The sequence below is a fragment of the Astatotilapia calliptera genome, chromosome 3, assembly GCF_964374335.1.
Source record: "Astatotilapia calliptera chromosome 3, fAstCal68.1, whole genome shotgun sequence".
Lineage (NCBI taxonomy): Eukaryota > Metazoa > Chordata > Actinopteri > Cichliformes > Cichlidae > Astatotilapia > Astatotilapia calliptera.
In genome coordinates this window covers 39,384,300-39,401,505 of record NC_137424.1, presented here as the reverse complement: position 1 = coordinate 39,401,505, position 17,206 = coordinate 39,384,300, and the positions used below count along the sequence as shown (strand labels likewise).

Below are 17,206 nucleotides of genomic sequence, written 5' to 3'. Positions count from 1 at the left end.
GTGTAAGGGCTAATGTACAGAAAAATGAGAGAGTAAGAACTTGAAGTTTTAAAGGAAATGTGCATTTATTTATTCATCCTAACCCCCCCTTTACATTGCAATTGCCCATTATACACATATATACTGTACATACTGGAATACACTTATTGTATTCCGCTTATTCTTGGCTTATTAATATTATTTTATTTGTATTTTTAGCTGAACATTATTCAGAAAGATATATTTAAAAGATTATTGGAGTATAATTAAAGTATAATGTCTTAAGTCAATTAAAACAAATGTAAGGAGCACTAAGGTGTTGAATAAAATGTCAAAGAAATAAATTCATGATTTATTTGTTCCATCAATTAAATATACATTTTCCCACTCATTCCCAGACAGGACTTATAACACATTCTACTAACATCCAAGCTGCACATGAGACCTATCACACCAAAGGTGTGAGCAAATAGCGCTACACTGCAAACCCAATCTAGAGATACTGCAATCAATTTACCTATGGGCATGCACTGCAAACAATTTGGACCTCTGCACAGCTGGGAAGCAGCGCTATGACCTGCAACCTGGGTTTATAAAGGAAGTGGCACAAACAAATAAACGGAAAAAAAGAAAAAGAGAGAGGTTAGTTCGTCCTTACAAGACTTACTCTCAATCATTCATAACAGCCCTTACGGCTGGACGGACTAACCAATACAAAGTTACAAATCAACCAAAAGAACAACAAAAGGACAGCAGAAGCAGCACAACAACAGCTGCAAAACACAAACAAGATTATCGATTATTGACCCGACAATGAGTTGAAAGGGGAACACACTTGAAATTTTATTTATTTATAGTCTATTGTGGCCATTTAAATGGGTTTGAATGCTGTCCAGCAGTCTTCCTTATCGAGCCAAGTTGGCTACACCCACCTCATGTTCTTGGTCCCCATAAGAATCCAAATGGGGCACACTCTCATCTGTGAGACTTGACATCCCTTCCTTTAACACCACAGAATCACCATCTCCCTCTTCTGTAAACATCTGTTCCACTTTATCATTTATCAGAGGAATTCAAATCTCTCTGAACCCTTTGCATTTGCACAACATCATATCCAGCAAAAGCAGCAAACTGCCAGGTCAGACTTGTTACACAAACAAACGAACACAAAACTTTCGGCTGTTCTCTTAATTACAAAGGTTTGCCACAACGAATTCCACATATTTATCAGAGTTTTACGCCAGATGCCGTTCCTGTAGACACTCCAAAGGAATTCATGTCCAACCCCGGGGCCCATTAGTTAAAAAAAAAACACGGAATAATTTATATGTTTTAATAAGTATTTTAAAAATGCATTTGAAAATATGGCTTTAATTTGTAAACATTGCACTCTAAAATTGTTGAAATAATAAAAATTTTTTTTTAAAGCCCCCAAACAATCTTAAATAATCAGGCCTCATATCATCTCAAAGACCTCATAGTACCATATCACCCCAGCAGAGCACTTTGCTCTCAGAGTGCTGGTTTACTCGTAATTCCTACACTATTTAAAAGTAGAATGGTAGGTAAAGTGTTCGCTTTCAGGCCCCTCTTCTGTGGAACCAGCTCCTAGTCTGGAGACAGACACCCTCTCTGCTTTCAAGATCAGTCTTGAAATTTCCTGGTGACCCTGAATCCTCCCTTAGTTACACTGCATGATGCATTGTTTCTTCTTCATTAACCCTTTTTCACTCATTATGTGTTTATAAACCAATTTCTCAATTTAATCGTTAGTTATTATTCATCTCTGGCTTCACAGCGTGTCCTTGTCCATTCTCCCTCCTTTCACCCCCAACCAGTCAGGCAAAGAGCTGCACCTATCTCAGCCTGGTTCTTCCAGAGGTGTCTTCCTGTTAAAAGGGAGTTTTTCCTTCCCCCTGTCAGGAGGTGCTTGCTGATAACGACTCATCTGATTGTTGGGGTATTTTATCTTCTTGATGCACGCTCAATTATCCAGGTAAGTAAATCCCCAAAAGGTTGATTCTGTTCATCTGGATGTAAAGTTTTTAGTGGGAGAAATGTTTCCTCACTCATCCAAGTGACTTCTTTAGTCTCAGCTGACTGCAGGTTTCCCCAATCTACATTTGCATAATGACTGAAACCAGCCCACTGAAGGAACAATGGGCTGACCTCCGAGCCTATTGCCCAAGGATCGGGCCCCAGACACAAACAGAGTAATATAGTATTAAGTGCCAAGAGGATTGCCATGATTTATTTATCTGGGAAACCAAACAACCTCTAGCGAAGCCAATATCACAACACAGAAGAGCTACCTTGTCAGACCAGGACTCTGCAGTCTATTTACACCTACAGGCCAGTGGACACTCTTTCAATGATGAGGATGTACACATCCTGGACAGGGAGGAACGCTGGTTTGAGTGGGGAATCAAGGAGAGCATTTATGTGAAAATGGAAAGCCATCTCTGAATCGAGGAGGCGGGCATCTTTCACCATCTTCCAATGCTGTGATTGCAGCCATTCCCCAAATCTGTGAATGGTACTCATGGCCATTGATCAGTGGTCTTTGATCAGTAGTTGTTGATCAATGGTCATGAGAATCTGCATATTAATGATCAAGGAACTGACCTCCAAGCCCACTGTTCCTTCAGTGGTGCTAGTTTCAGTAATTGTGCAAATGCACTGTTTATAAAATTGGGGAAACCTGCAGTCAGCTGAGACTGAAGAAGTCACTTGGATGAGTGAGGAAACATTTCTCCCACTGAAAACGCTACGTCCAGATGAACAGAATCTATCTTTTGGTGAAGCCGTACTTTAGTAGAATTAGAGATTGCATTTAACAGATCTTGTCATTATTTGCAAATAAAGTACAGAGATTTTTATTTGTGTTTGTCAAAGTAAATTTGGTTAAAATCCAGTGGCTTCTCATTGTCACCAGAAATTGTGGTGGTTTTTGAGGGTTATTCAGGTTAATGCAGCATTGTAGCGCCATCCAGTGTTTGATATACCATATTGACGCACAGAGATCATTTTCTTTTTAAAAATCCCAGGTGTTTCCCTAGGTTCCCCACATGCAGAGAAGGCATACAAATCTAAAAACATGATAAAATATGAAAAAAGAAAGCCCTCTCTAAAACGATAGGGTGAAAATGAACGTTTATTGCTTGGTATTGTCTGAAAGGATGTTTCAATTCTGAAGTAAGGGCTCAGTTTCACATTATTTATACACAATGTACGCTATATTACAATATTCACAACCCCAGAAATCACAATCTAAAACCTTTGACAATATCACCCCTGAGTTCGACCTATTTACACTATAAATACCATAGTGTTCAACATGTGCAACAGGTGGCTCCGTGGCGCAATGGATAGCGCATTGGACTTCTAGGCATAGATGCAGACATTCAAAGGTTGTGGGTTCGAGTCCCACCGGAGTCGCATTTTTGTACTTCTTCTGGAAAACTTCGGCCATGTTTATAGTCACCTGTATTACATACCACTACATGTCACGAGTGTCAAGCGATTACAAAACAGTGATTGTAATTATTAAAAAATCGCAATGTTTTATTGCCTCACGGGTAAATGTCTATTTTTTTCCTCTCAGTTGCGTTACACTAACATGTAAAGTCATTGTTGGTGGAATAAAGTATTAACCGTAGTTACCTTAACTGTGAACAGTGTAGCGACTGTTGCTTTATAAATGAATTAAATGTGTCAAGATGTGTAGTTTGGCTTAATGCTAAACGTAGTTAGCCATAGCTGCGTGTTTCCACACGGAGACCCAGCACTGCTGCACCGGGTGTAACCAGCGAGCTAACATTAGGCTAGTTAGATGTAGCTAGCTAGCTATAGATATTTGTGGGTGTACGCAGCTGTAGAATGAACCTTATACACGCAAATATTGAGGGGCAGCAATAAAACGTGTTGCTGTCACTTCGTTTTAAAGTTGCACTGTTGTTGCCGTCGACGTCTTCGGTCTGTTTGTTTGCCCCATTAGCTGCCTTGTGTTGGTTTGTTAGCCTCCTCAGCTAGCCAGTGTCGTATGGGTATCAGAGTTAGCAGTGACTTCACCCGGCTGCTGGTTGCCTGATCTTTCATTTTGGACACGTCAAGGTAAACATTTAGCCATCGGCGAGTTTGAAAGCTAGCTAGTGATGAAGCCAATGTTTAGCATTTGCTCTTCTTCGCAATGCTTTTTAAATATGCAGACACTAGCTAAATAACTTGGAACAATCGTGTCAGATTGAGTTTATTCACTTTAAGCTCCTATCAGCGATGAATTGTTGTTACCGACACTGTCATTTATCTTAACTGGGGCTAATGTAGGCTAACCTCTGTTGTCAAGTTCGTCAGTATGTTCAGATTTATCTGATTTATTTATCCAGTTACTGTTGTTAAAACCTGTTGTTGTTCTGTTTGCCCCTTAAATTACAGTAATTTTCCCTAAAAGAGAATTGGACTGAATTAGACTCAAATCTGACTCAAAACTGTTAATATTTGGACTATTTATCAGTAAGAAGACAAAATAACACTAAAAGTTTTTATTAATCTCTTCATCAGGCGAAAATAATAATTAATTTTAGTCGGTATGTATTGATCTCTCGGCCGACCTTTGACCTGTCATTGCACACTCAAAGATCAGTGTTGACACTCATTAATAATCAATATTAAAGACTTTCAGCTTGGAAGTAGGGTTGTAGTCAATGAAAAGAAGTGAAATTGTTTGTGTTTAAGAATGTCAGAAAATGTGAATTTGACTTCACACAGTTCAAACTAACATTAAATTTGGACCATTGGTTTAAAATCCAGAGATATTCAGGTGTTTTATATATTCAGGTTATATAACAACTGTTAAAATTTACTTTGTAAGAGCTCAGTGAATTACATTTGTGGAACTTTTTATAAAAAAAAAAAAAGTGTTCTGTCCATTGTTGTGCTGATGAAACAAGTCACAATACTAAGACTGTATTTATATAGCACCTTTGAAAGCAGAGGTTGACAAATGACATTGAGAGCTAGGGGGGGGGGGGAAAGGTAATCAGAAGGTGAATGAAATGCAAACATCTTAACCAGAAGGCTTCACATGCGGGCCTAAAAAAACAGGATGAAAGCATGTGATTTAAAGCAAGATGCTGTTTTTGCAACCTTAGTCCTTAACCAGATTGTTCCAAACCCAGTGCACCCACATTGCAAAAGCAATTTCAGTTAAATTAAAGCCTCGCCTGGGGAACGCCGAGAATGGTCACACCTGAGAATTCAAGGAACTGGCTCCTAATTGATTCACCGAATCACTGTATCAGCCAGTCTTGTTATGTAAATGATACAACTTTCCATCTTCCCCCTCAAGGTCCCTCCAGTCTGTAGCTTAAGTTTAGGGGGTGTGATGTCAGAAGCCAAGACCCCCACTCCCACCCCTCCTGGAGACACATACAAAGGATGGGTGTTCAAGTGGACAAATTATATCAAAGGTTATCAGCGGAGGTGGTTTGTGCTGAGCAATGGGCTGCTGTCATACTACAGGTACACCTTTCTGTAGAACACTGGTATAGTTTAAGGATATTTCTCTTTTCTTTTTAGTTACTTTTTATTCCCAAAGTCAAATGAGGCTCTTCTGATTATTAGGACCCAGGCAGAGATGGGTCACACGTGTCGGGGCACCATCAACTTGGCTACAGCTACTATCACTGTGGATGATGCCTGCAACTTTGTCATCTCCAATGGAGGGGCACAAACATATCACCTCAAGGCCAGCTGTGAGGTGGAACGTCAGCGATGGATCACTGCCCTGGAGCTGGCCAAAGCCAAGGCTGTCCGCATGCAGGCAGAGTCAGGTAAAACAGACTTCAGGGGAATTATTTAGTGCTTCTGTACATATTTACACGCATGTCCACTTTGTTAGGTACACCTTGTGTCTACTGGGCTGGACGCCCTTTTCCTTTCAACAAGATTCAACAAGGTGCTGCAAACATTCCTCAGAAAATTTAGTCTGTATTTTCATTATAGCATCACACAGTTGCTGCAGATTTGTTGGCTGCACATTCATGATGTTTAACCACACCCTAAAGGTGCTCTATTGGCTTGAGATCTGGTGATTGGAGTTCATTTGAACACAGCGAACTCATTGTCGTGTTCAAGAAAACAGTTTGAGATGTTTTGAGCTTTGTGACATGCTGTGTTATCCTGCCAGGCAGTGTACTAGATGGGTACACTGTGGTCATAAAGAGCTGGACATAGCCAGCAGCAATACTCAAGTAGACTGTGGTGTTTGAATGATGCTCAGTTGGTACTATGGAGTGGACACACTCTGGGACCTTTAGTAAAAACACCAGCAGCGGCCTGAAACATTGAATGTTGCAGCAGAAATCAAGTCTCATCAGGTCAATGTTTGTCCCAATCTTTGATTAGCCAGTGTGAATTGGAGCCTCAGTTTCCTGCTCTTAGCTGACAGAAGTTGCACCCGGCCTGATCTTGTGCTGCTGGAGTCCATTTGTATGTGATGTTGGACGTGTTGTTCCTTCAGAAAAGCTCTTCTGCACACCTTGGCTTGTAAAGAGTAGTTATTTCAGTTACTGTTGCTTTCCTGTCAGATGAAGCAGTCTGACTGTCCTCTGTCCTCTGACCTCTGACATCAGAAAGGCATTTTTTTGTCCAGAGAACAGCTGCTCACTGAATATCTTCTCAACAGCCATGACACTTTAAGAGTCTCTTAAATCACACTTCTTCCCCTTTCTGATGCACAGTTTGAACTTCAGCAGGTCGCATTGACCAATCCTAAATGCACTCAGTTGCTGCCATGTGATTGGCTGATTAGATATTTGATATTAACAAGCAGTTCAACAGTGTACCTTAGAAAGTGGCTAGCAAGTGTATTTATTTATTTATTTATTTATTTAATTTTCCTTTCCTTTTGTTTGATTTCCTAACAGATGACTCGGGCGATGACTTCCCTTCATCGTCACCACGCATCACACAAGGTGGTGGGTCACAAAATTCAGAAGTCCAGTCTGCTCTCAGAACCCTGAGCAACAAAGTGGAGGATCTGAGCACCTGCAACGATCTGATCTCAAAGCATGGCTCTGCCCTCCAGAGGTCAGACTTAAACCCATTTTGCCTTGCTCTTTGCTTTAATCTTCAGGCAACAGTCTCATTTATGCCTCATGTCTCTACTAGTCTACTATGTGAGCTATAATTTGAAGTTATAATTCTGTAGGTTTGGTAATTCAGTGCCATATTCAGATGTTTTGTACCATTTGCAGAAGAGTCCTGTTATAAAATCATTGATGTGTAAATTGACTACATATTGTCCAAACATCCAAAGTTCATATTTTTTTCAGGTCATTAGCAGAACTGGATGGTTTACGTCTGACTGGAGAGGCTGGGGATAAGATTCGCCAAGTCACAGAAAGAGCCACTCTGTTCCGCATCACCTCTAACGCCATGATCAATGTAAGTCTGACATCCTTGTGTGTTGATCTCTGAGTTTTTAATATATAATGTATATATACCAGAGAAGACCTTGTCTACGTATTACTGCGCAGCTTTTCAATGAAACACATTGAAAAGTGTTTCAATGTTATGCTTCTCAGGCGTGCCGAGACTTCTTGACGCTGGCACAAACTCACAGCAAGCGATGGCAAAAGGCCCTGCAGGCTGAGCGGGAGCAGAGAGTGCGGCTGGAGGAGACTTTAGAGCAACTGGCCAAACAGCACAATCACCTCGAGCGAGCATTCAGAGGAGCCGCACAGGCTAATGCTAGTCCAGACAATAAAGGTAAGTTGTGATTCTGACAAGATAACAATGAAGGATGATGCACATGTCCATTGACATTCTACAAGAGTGTGAGTTAATGTTTTCAGAAAGTTTTTATTGTAATACCAGCACTTATTTTGTAAATCTTACTTCTGACCTCCATACAATAAGTAAAAAGAGTAAACTAACCCTGAAAATAATAAAAACTAAACTAAAACTAATTTTTCAAACAACAAAAACTAAACTGAAATATGAAAATCGATTCTGAAAACTAAATGAAATTAAACTGAATTCAAAACCAAAAGTCAAAGTGAAATGAAAATAAAATACTAAACTATTATAACTCTTATCAGGTACATGTGGCGTACAACTCTTTCGAAATCAAAGATGTGGGGCCACCAACTGTTTGCATTCGACTTCGATTTCTGAACAAAACTCATTAAACCTCATTTCCCACAGAGATATTTTTCAGTGGTAATCCAAGAGCCTGCGAAAAATTTCATTGGCTTTTTATCAGGGGAACCAGGGAGATGCTAACTCCTGGGTGACCAAGATTTTCTGTGGCTGACATACGAGAGTCCTTGTGATCAAGCACTTAGCAAGAAAAATAGAATCAAGATGTGAAACTAAAAGAACATTATCAGTTTCAGTCTCATCAAACTTTTTAATTACTCCGTTATTGACTAAACCCCCATTTGAAATCCCCTTGGCAATTATCAGGTAAATGTGAAGTCAAGTTTTACAAGTAGCAGTACCCGTGATTACCTGATTCTGATTCCATGTAACCAGATGTGAGGAATTGCAACTTCCTGTTTTGTTTGTTTGTTTTAAATTTTTGTTTTAACACTTTAAATGCTCTGAATCAGAGGTGTCAAACTCCAGGCCTTGAGGGCCGGCGTCCTGTAGGTTTTAGATCTCACCCTGGGTGAGATCTAAAACTTCAATCAAATGATCAGTTCATTACCAGACTTCTGGAGAACTTCAAGACATGTTGAGGAGGTAATTTAGTCATTAAAATCAGCTGTGTTGGATCAAGGACACATCTAAAACCTGCAGGACACAGACCCCCGGGGCCTGGAGTTCGACACACCTGCTCTATATTACATGTTGTTTTATTGTTTTTGTGATACCTGGAGAATCATCTTTAAGCTTCTGTATAGGGGAAAACTTAGATGTTTGTTTGTGTTAAGGTGCTGCTGGGCCTGGAAAAGGTGAGGCCAGTGATGAGGATGATGACAATGAGTTCTTTGATGCCATGGAAGAAGCCCCCGAGTTTATCACTGTACCTGCGGACCCCCAGTTTCACAAGTCGGTATCTTTCCCTTTACCCGTCGGTACAGATTGACAGATGGAGTTAATTGGGGGTTTTCCCCAAGACTTTGTGTGTGGCTTGTCTTTGTTTTTATATATTTAGACCACTTCCTTGTATCACATTCCAGTATGTATTTATCTTAAGTCAATCAAATTGTGTAATGACAGATTGGTGTGTGTGTGTGTGTGTGTGTGTGTGTGTGTGTGTGTGTGTGTGTGTGTGTGTGTGTGTGTGTGTGTGTGTGTGTGTGTGTGTGTGTGTGTGTGTGTGTGTGTGTGTGTATCAGGTCTTTTTTTTTAAGCCTCTCTTTTCTCATATGTGAAAATACCTGATTAACTAGTAACGTTCACGTCACTAACAGAATCTATTTGCTTTTTTTTGATCTCTTACAGAAGGTCAAGCAGTAATATCAGCGGCCTCAATAGTGAATTGTGTGCAGATGATCAGTCGGTAGGCCTCATTCTGTCCGAATCATTGAAATCTTATTATAATGCTGTATCCCATCTTTTAAAATAACACAGTCTGAATGAAAAGCTGCAGTAGGACGGGTGTTGTATGGATATTCTTTAAACATGATTTTGTTGCTATGGTAATAAATCAAAAACATTTCCGTTTTATATTGATAAACGTTTCTGCTTCTTAGCTTAACGAGGAGCCTCTTGCGATGAACCAGGAGTCCCCCTCCCAGGAGCTGGTACCCTTAAAGAAGAGGCGGACACGCATCCCAGACAAACCAAACTACTCCCTCAACCTTTGGAGCATCATGAAAAACTGCATCGGCAAAGAGCTGTCTAAGATCCCGATGCCTGTAAGGATTTCTTACTGAACGTCCAGTCAGAGTTACTGAAAGCTTGTTGTTCTTCCATGTGTGCTTCGTTGTTCACCTGTTGAAAAAGACGTCTGATCAGCTTCATTTTGGACAGTCAGACTCAAAGAGTTTGAGTGTTAAAATATTTGTGTCTTACTCATAATATTCAATTAATGAAAGATTTGGGTGCCTTTTAACACCCCTCCTACCCCAAGTTAAAACCACATTGGAAATATGGTTTGTGTGCGTTTACAGTAAAAATACAAAATCTATGATAAGCTCATCATTAAATGCCACCGCAGTGCCTTCAGAATGTGGCAGCAGTCAGTTCAGTGTGACGAAATTGGAGCGTAGATACTGATCCCTGTCCTTTTTCCGCTGTAAGGGTTGTCAGCATTCTGCGAGAGCTTTTGAAGATGTTTATCGGCAAATCTGCCCAGATTTTGTTTATTTGTGAAATCGACTGTAGGTCACTTGTAGGATGTGGGTCAGCAGAGTTGTCTAAAATGAGCTACCATCACGGCTTTTTATAGGAGTCCAGACAAACTGATTTGTCAGACTGATCACTGCTGAGATAAATGGTCACGTGTTTGATTTGGCTTTGTTCTGTCAACTTATCACTGCCATTGTGTCGCCCTGCCCCCACTCTAACAATAAAGAGTTTTGTCTCTGCCACATTACAGAGATACTTTGACATTGACACATGTCGACTTCCTGTAGCTTAGCAACACTACCCGCCAGGTCACTGCTGACCCATCTATGGTTGTGGTTTAGAAAATGGCTTGGGCTTTGCTTAAGCAAAAGGCTAAATTAGCAGATTTTCAGAAACTGGCAATACAGGTTTTCTGTTAAAAGCTTTTCTATTTGGTCTTTCCAAACAGAAGACGTTACCCAAACCATACCTGTACCTATCTAACAATCTACACATATATACTTTTACTGAAGTGACACTACATAGCAAGTGTCAGTGTGTGTGTGATGGGCCTCGCTCACATTGAGTGTAGCAGAGTGGAGACAGATGCATATGCTGACAACAACTCTTAAGGTCACCGAAAGCGTAATAAAAACTTTCCAAGAAGTGAAGAGGGAACACAAACCTGACCACAGTTTGTGGTTAAGTCACAAACTACTGCAGCAAGTGTGAAATTGCTCAAAAACTGCTGACTCTTTGCTATTAGCTTCCTCTGTGCTAACAAAGCTCTCCCAGAAGGAAGCAGTGCACTGCTGCAGATGCACACAGGACAGTATAGAACCGAATTGAACAGATCAGCCTGTGGTCACTTCTACCCAGTCTAGCTTTTTGAATCAGGTTCAGATCCACGTCTTAGCCATGTGTGAGATTTGTTGCTGGAATTAATACATAACACAAATATAAAAGTAAATTTCAAACATTTTGCTTTCTAGGTTAATTTCAATGAGCCCATCTCCATGCTGCAGCGGTTGTCTGAGGACCTCGAGTACCACGAGTTGCTGGATAAGGCCGCAAAGTGTCAGAACTCTTTGGAGCAGATGTGCTACGTGGCCGCCTTCGCAGTGTCTGCCTACTCCACCACAGTCTACCGCACGGGAAAGCCTTTCAACCCTCTGCTGGGAGAAACGTATGAGCTGGACCGCAAGAGAGAAAGTGGCTACCGCTCTCTATGTGAGCAGGTGAGGGAGGAAAAAAACCAAGAGAATGGAAGTTTTCCAACCGAGAACTGTAACCCAAGAGAGAGATTGAATGTCAGAAAGGAGGAATTAAAAAAAATCCCACTGACTTGGCATTAAGAGAGAATCTTGCTTCCTTTTTCTGCGCAGTTGGGGTTGAACATGCTGGCAGGGAACCAGAATTATTATTATTATTATTTTTTTTTTTAATATGGAGACATGAAGTGGCGACTTTTTAAAAAAAAAAAATCAAAAAGTGTCATATTTCTGCCCCTTCTTGTCATAAAATACACCAACCTAAAACAATCTAAAGTTACTGGTTGATCCTGAATAGATTATTTGTAGAGGAGGAAATCAAATGGAGGGTGTGTGTGTGTGTGTGTGTGTGTGTGTGTGTGTGTGTGTGTAAAAGCTGTCATGTCACATGTCAGATTTATGAGACTAAATGTGAGTCACATCTATTGGGGATGACTCAGACTCACGAAGAATAGGACTTGATGTTTTGTTGCATCAGAAAAACATTTTCTCTTTCCAGGTGAGTCACCACCCACCTGCTGCTGCACATCATGCTATCTCTGATCGTGGCTGGACGTTGAGACAAGAAATCACAGTTGCGAGCAAGTTCAGGGGGAAATACCTCTCCATTATGCCTTTGGGTAAGAGGCAAGCTAGGTTAGAAAACAAAGCATACCATTCTTCCATAGTGTCAAGGACAAAAGATGTACACACAACTATCATCAGAATTTATAAGTGACTAAAGAGTGTACCAGCCCACACCTTTCTTTAGTTGAACCATAAAACGGTAATTACTAATGAACAAAGGTTTTGCTTTGCTTTTTGTTTTTTTTTTTAGTTTGTTTCATATTTCTTTTCTTCGTCACAGGCACAATTCATGCAGTCTTTGAGAAGAGCAATAATCACTACACATGGAAGAAAGTTAACACCACGGTGCACAACATCATTGTCGGAAAACTTTGGATCGATCAGGTGAGACGCTCGGACACGTCGTTGCAGGGCCACAGGGCCTGATCTGCAGAGGAGGCAGGAATGAAGAGCAAGAAAGGATCTGTTATGACGCTCCTAACAAGGAAAAATAAACATGGGTTTATCTTTTACAACCAGCTTTGCCACGATATGATTGACATGATGTCTTTTATGGAGAGACAATAACAAGTTCTCATGCTAGTAACATTATTCAAATGTCACTTCTTTGTTAGAGTTACTGACGCCTTTAATCACTTCAGTGATTCACAATGACATTAATATGCAGGGTGGATACCAAAAAGAAAACGCACAAAGAAAACTTTTGAAAGGGTGTACTTCAGCACATCCGTACACTTATCTGATCTCCTGCACGTACACGTGTACATGTTAGTCATCAGAGATCTGCATAACTCATTCTGTGCAGATTTTTACGCAGGGTGCCCTTCCCACTACTGCCCTCCCATTTATTTGGCAGTTTGTTTAACAGCTTTAACTCACTTTAACAGGTCAGGTTCTCGATTGGTTCTCATATCTAAAATTTAGAAGTTTTCAAGTTTCACTTGGTAGCATCTGGGGTTCCTCAGGGCTCTGTCCTTGGTCCATTACTCTTTAACCTTTACGTATTCCTGCTTGGTCCCATCTTAAAGAATCGAAATATCATTCTTATGCACACTAATGATTGATTAGACTGGATGTCTAAAAACTTTTGTAATTTAACAGAGAGGTGTTGAAGATATTTGTTGTCAGAGACTAGTTTTCTAAAACACAACAAGCAACCCAGGAATCTGTACTGCGGTCACTTAGTTCACTTACAGTTCAGTACAGAATTACCTTTTAGTCCTTCTTTTTGTTAATATAGCTTTCTGTCTTTAGGCCTCCCGGTACACCTCTGACTTAGTGTCTATAACAAGGTCAAACCTCTCAGGTCATCAGGGGCAGCTCTTCTCACTCCTCTCAGATTTAGATTCGAGTGTGCTAAGGGAGCTTTCTGTTAGTGCTCGCCTGTTCTTTGAAACAAGCTGCCTGCTGACCTAAAGGTCAGTTGCAACTATGCCTGCCTTCACAGACAGACTCGGGATTTTACTCTGTGTGTTTGTATGTGTTACAGTGTATTTTATTCCTTTGCAAAGTCTGATTTGTTTTTTTTATTGGTTAATCGCAAAGAGTTCACATGTAATGAAATGTGCTATATAAATGAATTTGCCATGGCTGGTTGCCATCACATAGCATTAAAATACCCCATTTCTTTGCTTCCAGTTCTAATTTTTACTCTACAGATAAAAAGTAGAGTAAGAGCATTGCGTTGCAGCATTTTAACTTGAGTGTGAAGTAAAATTTTTATCTAGTCGATATCATCCCCACTTGTGATTTTTTTTTTTTTTTTTTTTTTTTCCCCTCCTCACTGTGTATCCCTGTGTTTCCCTTCCAGTCTGGTGAGATAGACGTAGTAAACCACACCACCGGAGACCGCTGCCACTTAAAGTTTGCTCCTTACAGCTACTTCTCCAGAGATGTAGCCAGAAAGGTGAGAAAGATGCAGAAGACCTGAATAAATGTAGTCTGTTTTTCTCTGACTTGCTATGAAAGAAAACTCACACACAGTAGGTGCATCAAGTTTGAACCAACAGACAAATTTTAATATACAGGCGGTATATTGTGGTATTGTGGTAACCTCCCCTCTCTTCTGTTTTTAGGTTACAGGTGTGGTAATGGATAAAGATGGAAAGGCACACTACGTGCTGTCGGGCACATGGGACGAGAAGATGGAGTTCTCCAAGGTGATGCAGAGCAGCCGAGGAGGCGAGAACGGCACTGAGGGCAAACAGAAGACAGTCTATCAGACCCTTAAAGCCAGAGAGTTGTGGAGAAGAAACCCTTTACCGTAAGTGCTGTTCTAAAAAGTAAAACCGGGCTGTGCTGCATTAGTTACGATTTAGAGGTGCGCACATAGCTTTCTGAAGCAGAAATAAACATTAGACCTAAACATGGATGGCATCAATGCCAGTATCAGGGTGTAGTTTTGTGTGACTGAAAGCGCTGCTGTGCTGTGCTCCGTCATCCTCCTCAGCGATGGAGCAGAAACCATGTACTACTTTACTGCCTTGGCCTTGACCCTGAACGAGCCTGAAGAGGGCGTGGCTCCCACAGACAGCCGACGGCGGCCTGACCAGCGCTTAATGGAGGAAGGTCGCTGGGACGAGGCCAATGCTGAGAAGCAGCGGCTGGAGGAGAAGCAGCGCACCGCCCGCCGTGAGAGAGAGAGGGAGGCCGCAAGCCAACGCACCTCGAGTCAATCAGAAGAAGGTTAGAATCGAACTTGTTTGTGCTTCACTTTTTCTTTACCGTACTCCTCTCCTCTCTGCATGGGGAAAATCATGGAACAAAGGGGTAAAACGATTCTCTGTGATCCCCTTTTGTCTTCCAAAGCTGTCGATGAGGACTCGGTTACCGATCCCTCCTTGAAAGGCAAGTATTCCTTTTTTTTTTCTTTCTTTTCTTTTCTTTTTTAGATAAAAATCGATTAAACTGTCTCCATTTCATGTTTAAATTCATGTTGCTCTAGTGAGCAGCTCATTAACTTTCTGGGGATCTTTTTTTTTTTTTTTTTTTCTTTCCCCCCCTCTGTCCTTCCCTCTCTTTCAGGCGCACCTCATGACAGCTATCTTGCACTTTGGTTCGAGCGCTGCGAGGACCCAATCACAGGTGAGGAGATTCACATCTATAAGGGAGGCTACTGGGAAGCTAAGGAGCGCGGGAGCTGGGAGAGCTGTCCCAACATCTTTTGATCTTGGCATTGACTGCAAAGTGCCGTGAAGAGACACCATCAAAGGCCTGCTGTTCCCCTTCTCTGACGGCTGCTCCCCTCCAGTTGCTCTCTGTTCTAAGAGATCTCCAGGACGGTCACTGCTGTCTGATCCACAGGGAGAGCAGGGTTTTCTCTCCCTCGTCCCATATTTGGTTTCCCCCTCGTTGCTGTCACATATCTGAGAGGACTGGAATGAAAATTTCTTTGCTGTTTGGGTGCTTTTGTGTTTTGTTTTTTTTTTTTTGAGTTTTTTTTTTTGTTTGTTTTTTCTTTTGTCCCGCTGAGCATGAGTGGGAGGATGTGAAACGAGCAGTGCTTCCAAATCAAGTTTGCTCAGTCTTTTCAGATCAAGAGTGTTTGATTGAGGTGATTCGGGTTTTATTTTTTGTTTCTTGTTTTTCCTGTTGTCACCCATAGCATTATCTGCTTTGGTAATAACTCTAGAAAAAAAATAAAGGGGGGGGGGGGGGATAAAACCTGATTAATATATACATTTATATACAGGTATGATTAAAAGTAATTTTCATTAAACTGTCAACTGGTGGCCTTCAAGACATTAGCAAGTTTTCTTTTGTTAATCTCTGATTTAGTGTCTTAACGTAATGAAGTGAAAGTTGTAGCGTGCTCGTATGTATGACTGCTTATCTGCTCTTCCATCACTTTACAACAGGGCCACTGTGCAGTGTGCTTTAAAAAAAGATGACCTTTCACACTATCACGTTTATAATTAGGTTATTTTTCTTTACCAAGGCCTAGTGGGAAGTATGACAGTGAAAATTGTAGTGTGGCAAGGCCTAAAAAAAAACAAAACCTTTCTTTGGCTTAGAAATGAAGAACCTGCACTTGTTGTTGCAAATTGTCTCATATAACTGTTTACCTTAATAATAAATAATAAAACTACCCCCTTTTTTTTCCCCACAATGCTGGAATAATATTTTGACATTTTTGTTAATCAAGTGAACGGTAACCAAATTTACTGTAAAAAAAACAAAACAAAAAACAAAACAAAAAAATGGTTTTAAATAGTGCAGGATACTTGCTGTGCTCTTGTATTGACTGTAAAACAGACAAATGAGTGAAGAAAACATAAAAAAAAAAAAAACATGTTCATACATATGCAACTACATGTTGACACCAAAAACACAGGATATATGTATGTGTGTGTGCGTGTGTGTGTGTGCGTGCATTTCATAATTTTGATTGTAAGTGTACTTAAAAAGTGAAGAATAAAGAATTGAAAATCATTGCAAATAACTGATTTTATAAATGTATAGAAATTCATATTGTAGTAGTAAGGTAGACTTTTTTTTCCCTTGTATTTTTGGTTCCTCATAATATTGGTAGGCTTCATTTTCCAAAAAAAGGGAGTTTCAGTACTTGACTCAGATGGGCGAGGGACGTGGCATTGTTCAGTATTTTGTATTAACAAAGAGAAAAACTGAAATAAATGCTCTAATGTCAAACAGCACCTGTTATACTGTTTTTCTTTAATCTGCATTTCCAGGTTTTCATTCTTAAGGTTCACTAAATTAGTTTTTAAAACACATTGATACATAGTTTAATTTTTTTTTGGTAATTTTTAAATGTACATTATCACAGTGGGTTTTAAATGAAAGGGGAAGTGACTGAAGTGCACAGTGTAAGCTTTGGCTGATCCTGAAGGTGTTTTTGTTTATTCGGGTTTTTCAGTCCAATGACGCTTCTTCCACTTGCATCTCTTTGAACTTTCTACACTGAACAAAAATATAAACGCAACACCTTTGTTACTGCTCCCATTCCCCATGGGATGGACGTAGAGACCTAAAATTCATTCCAGATACACAATATAACCATCCCTCCCAAACAGTGGTCACAAATCAGTCCAAATGTGTGGTAGTGGGCACATCTGCCATATTGAGATAATCCATCCCACCTCACAGGT

The 17,206-nt window shown here is 40.5% G+C and overlaps 1 protein-coding gene and 1 non-coding gene across 2 annotated transcripts; both read left to right on the top strand.

The window, feature by feature from the left end:
• Window positions 1-3,329: 3,329 nt before the first annotated feature.
• trnar-ucu (transfer RNA arginine (anticodon UCU)) lies at window positions 3,330-3,417 on the top strand. The gene is given in 2 exon segments: window positions 3,330-3,366; window positions 3,382-3,417. It is a non-coding gene; the product is annotated as a tRNA-Arg (tRNA).
• A 351-nt stretch (window positions 3,418-3,768) lies between these two features.
• Window positions 3,769-16,536, top strand: LOC113018687 (oxysterol-binding protein 1-like). The gene is made up of 17 exons (XM_026161989.2): window positions 3,769-4,092; window positions 5,327-5,499; window positions 5,602-5,810; window positions 6,906-7,068; window positions 7,314-7,425; window positions 7,566-7,749; window positions 8,919-9,036; window positions 9,433-9,490; window positions 9,684-9,848; window positions 11,253-11,498; window positions 12,031-12,151; window positions 12,379-12,482; window positions 13,909-14,004; window positions 14,174-14,361; window positions 14,548-14,783; window positions 14,907-14,945; window positions 15,123-16,536. Exons 2-17 carry the CDS (start codon window positions 5,363-5,365, stop codon window positions 15,263-15,265), a joined length of 2,319 nt encoding a protein of 772 aa, XP_026017774.1. The 5' UTR covers window positions 3,769-4,092; window positions 5,327-5,362; the 3' UTR covers window positions 15,266-16,536.
• The last annotated feature ends 670 nt before the right edge of the window (window positions 16,537-17,206 follow it).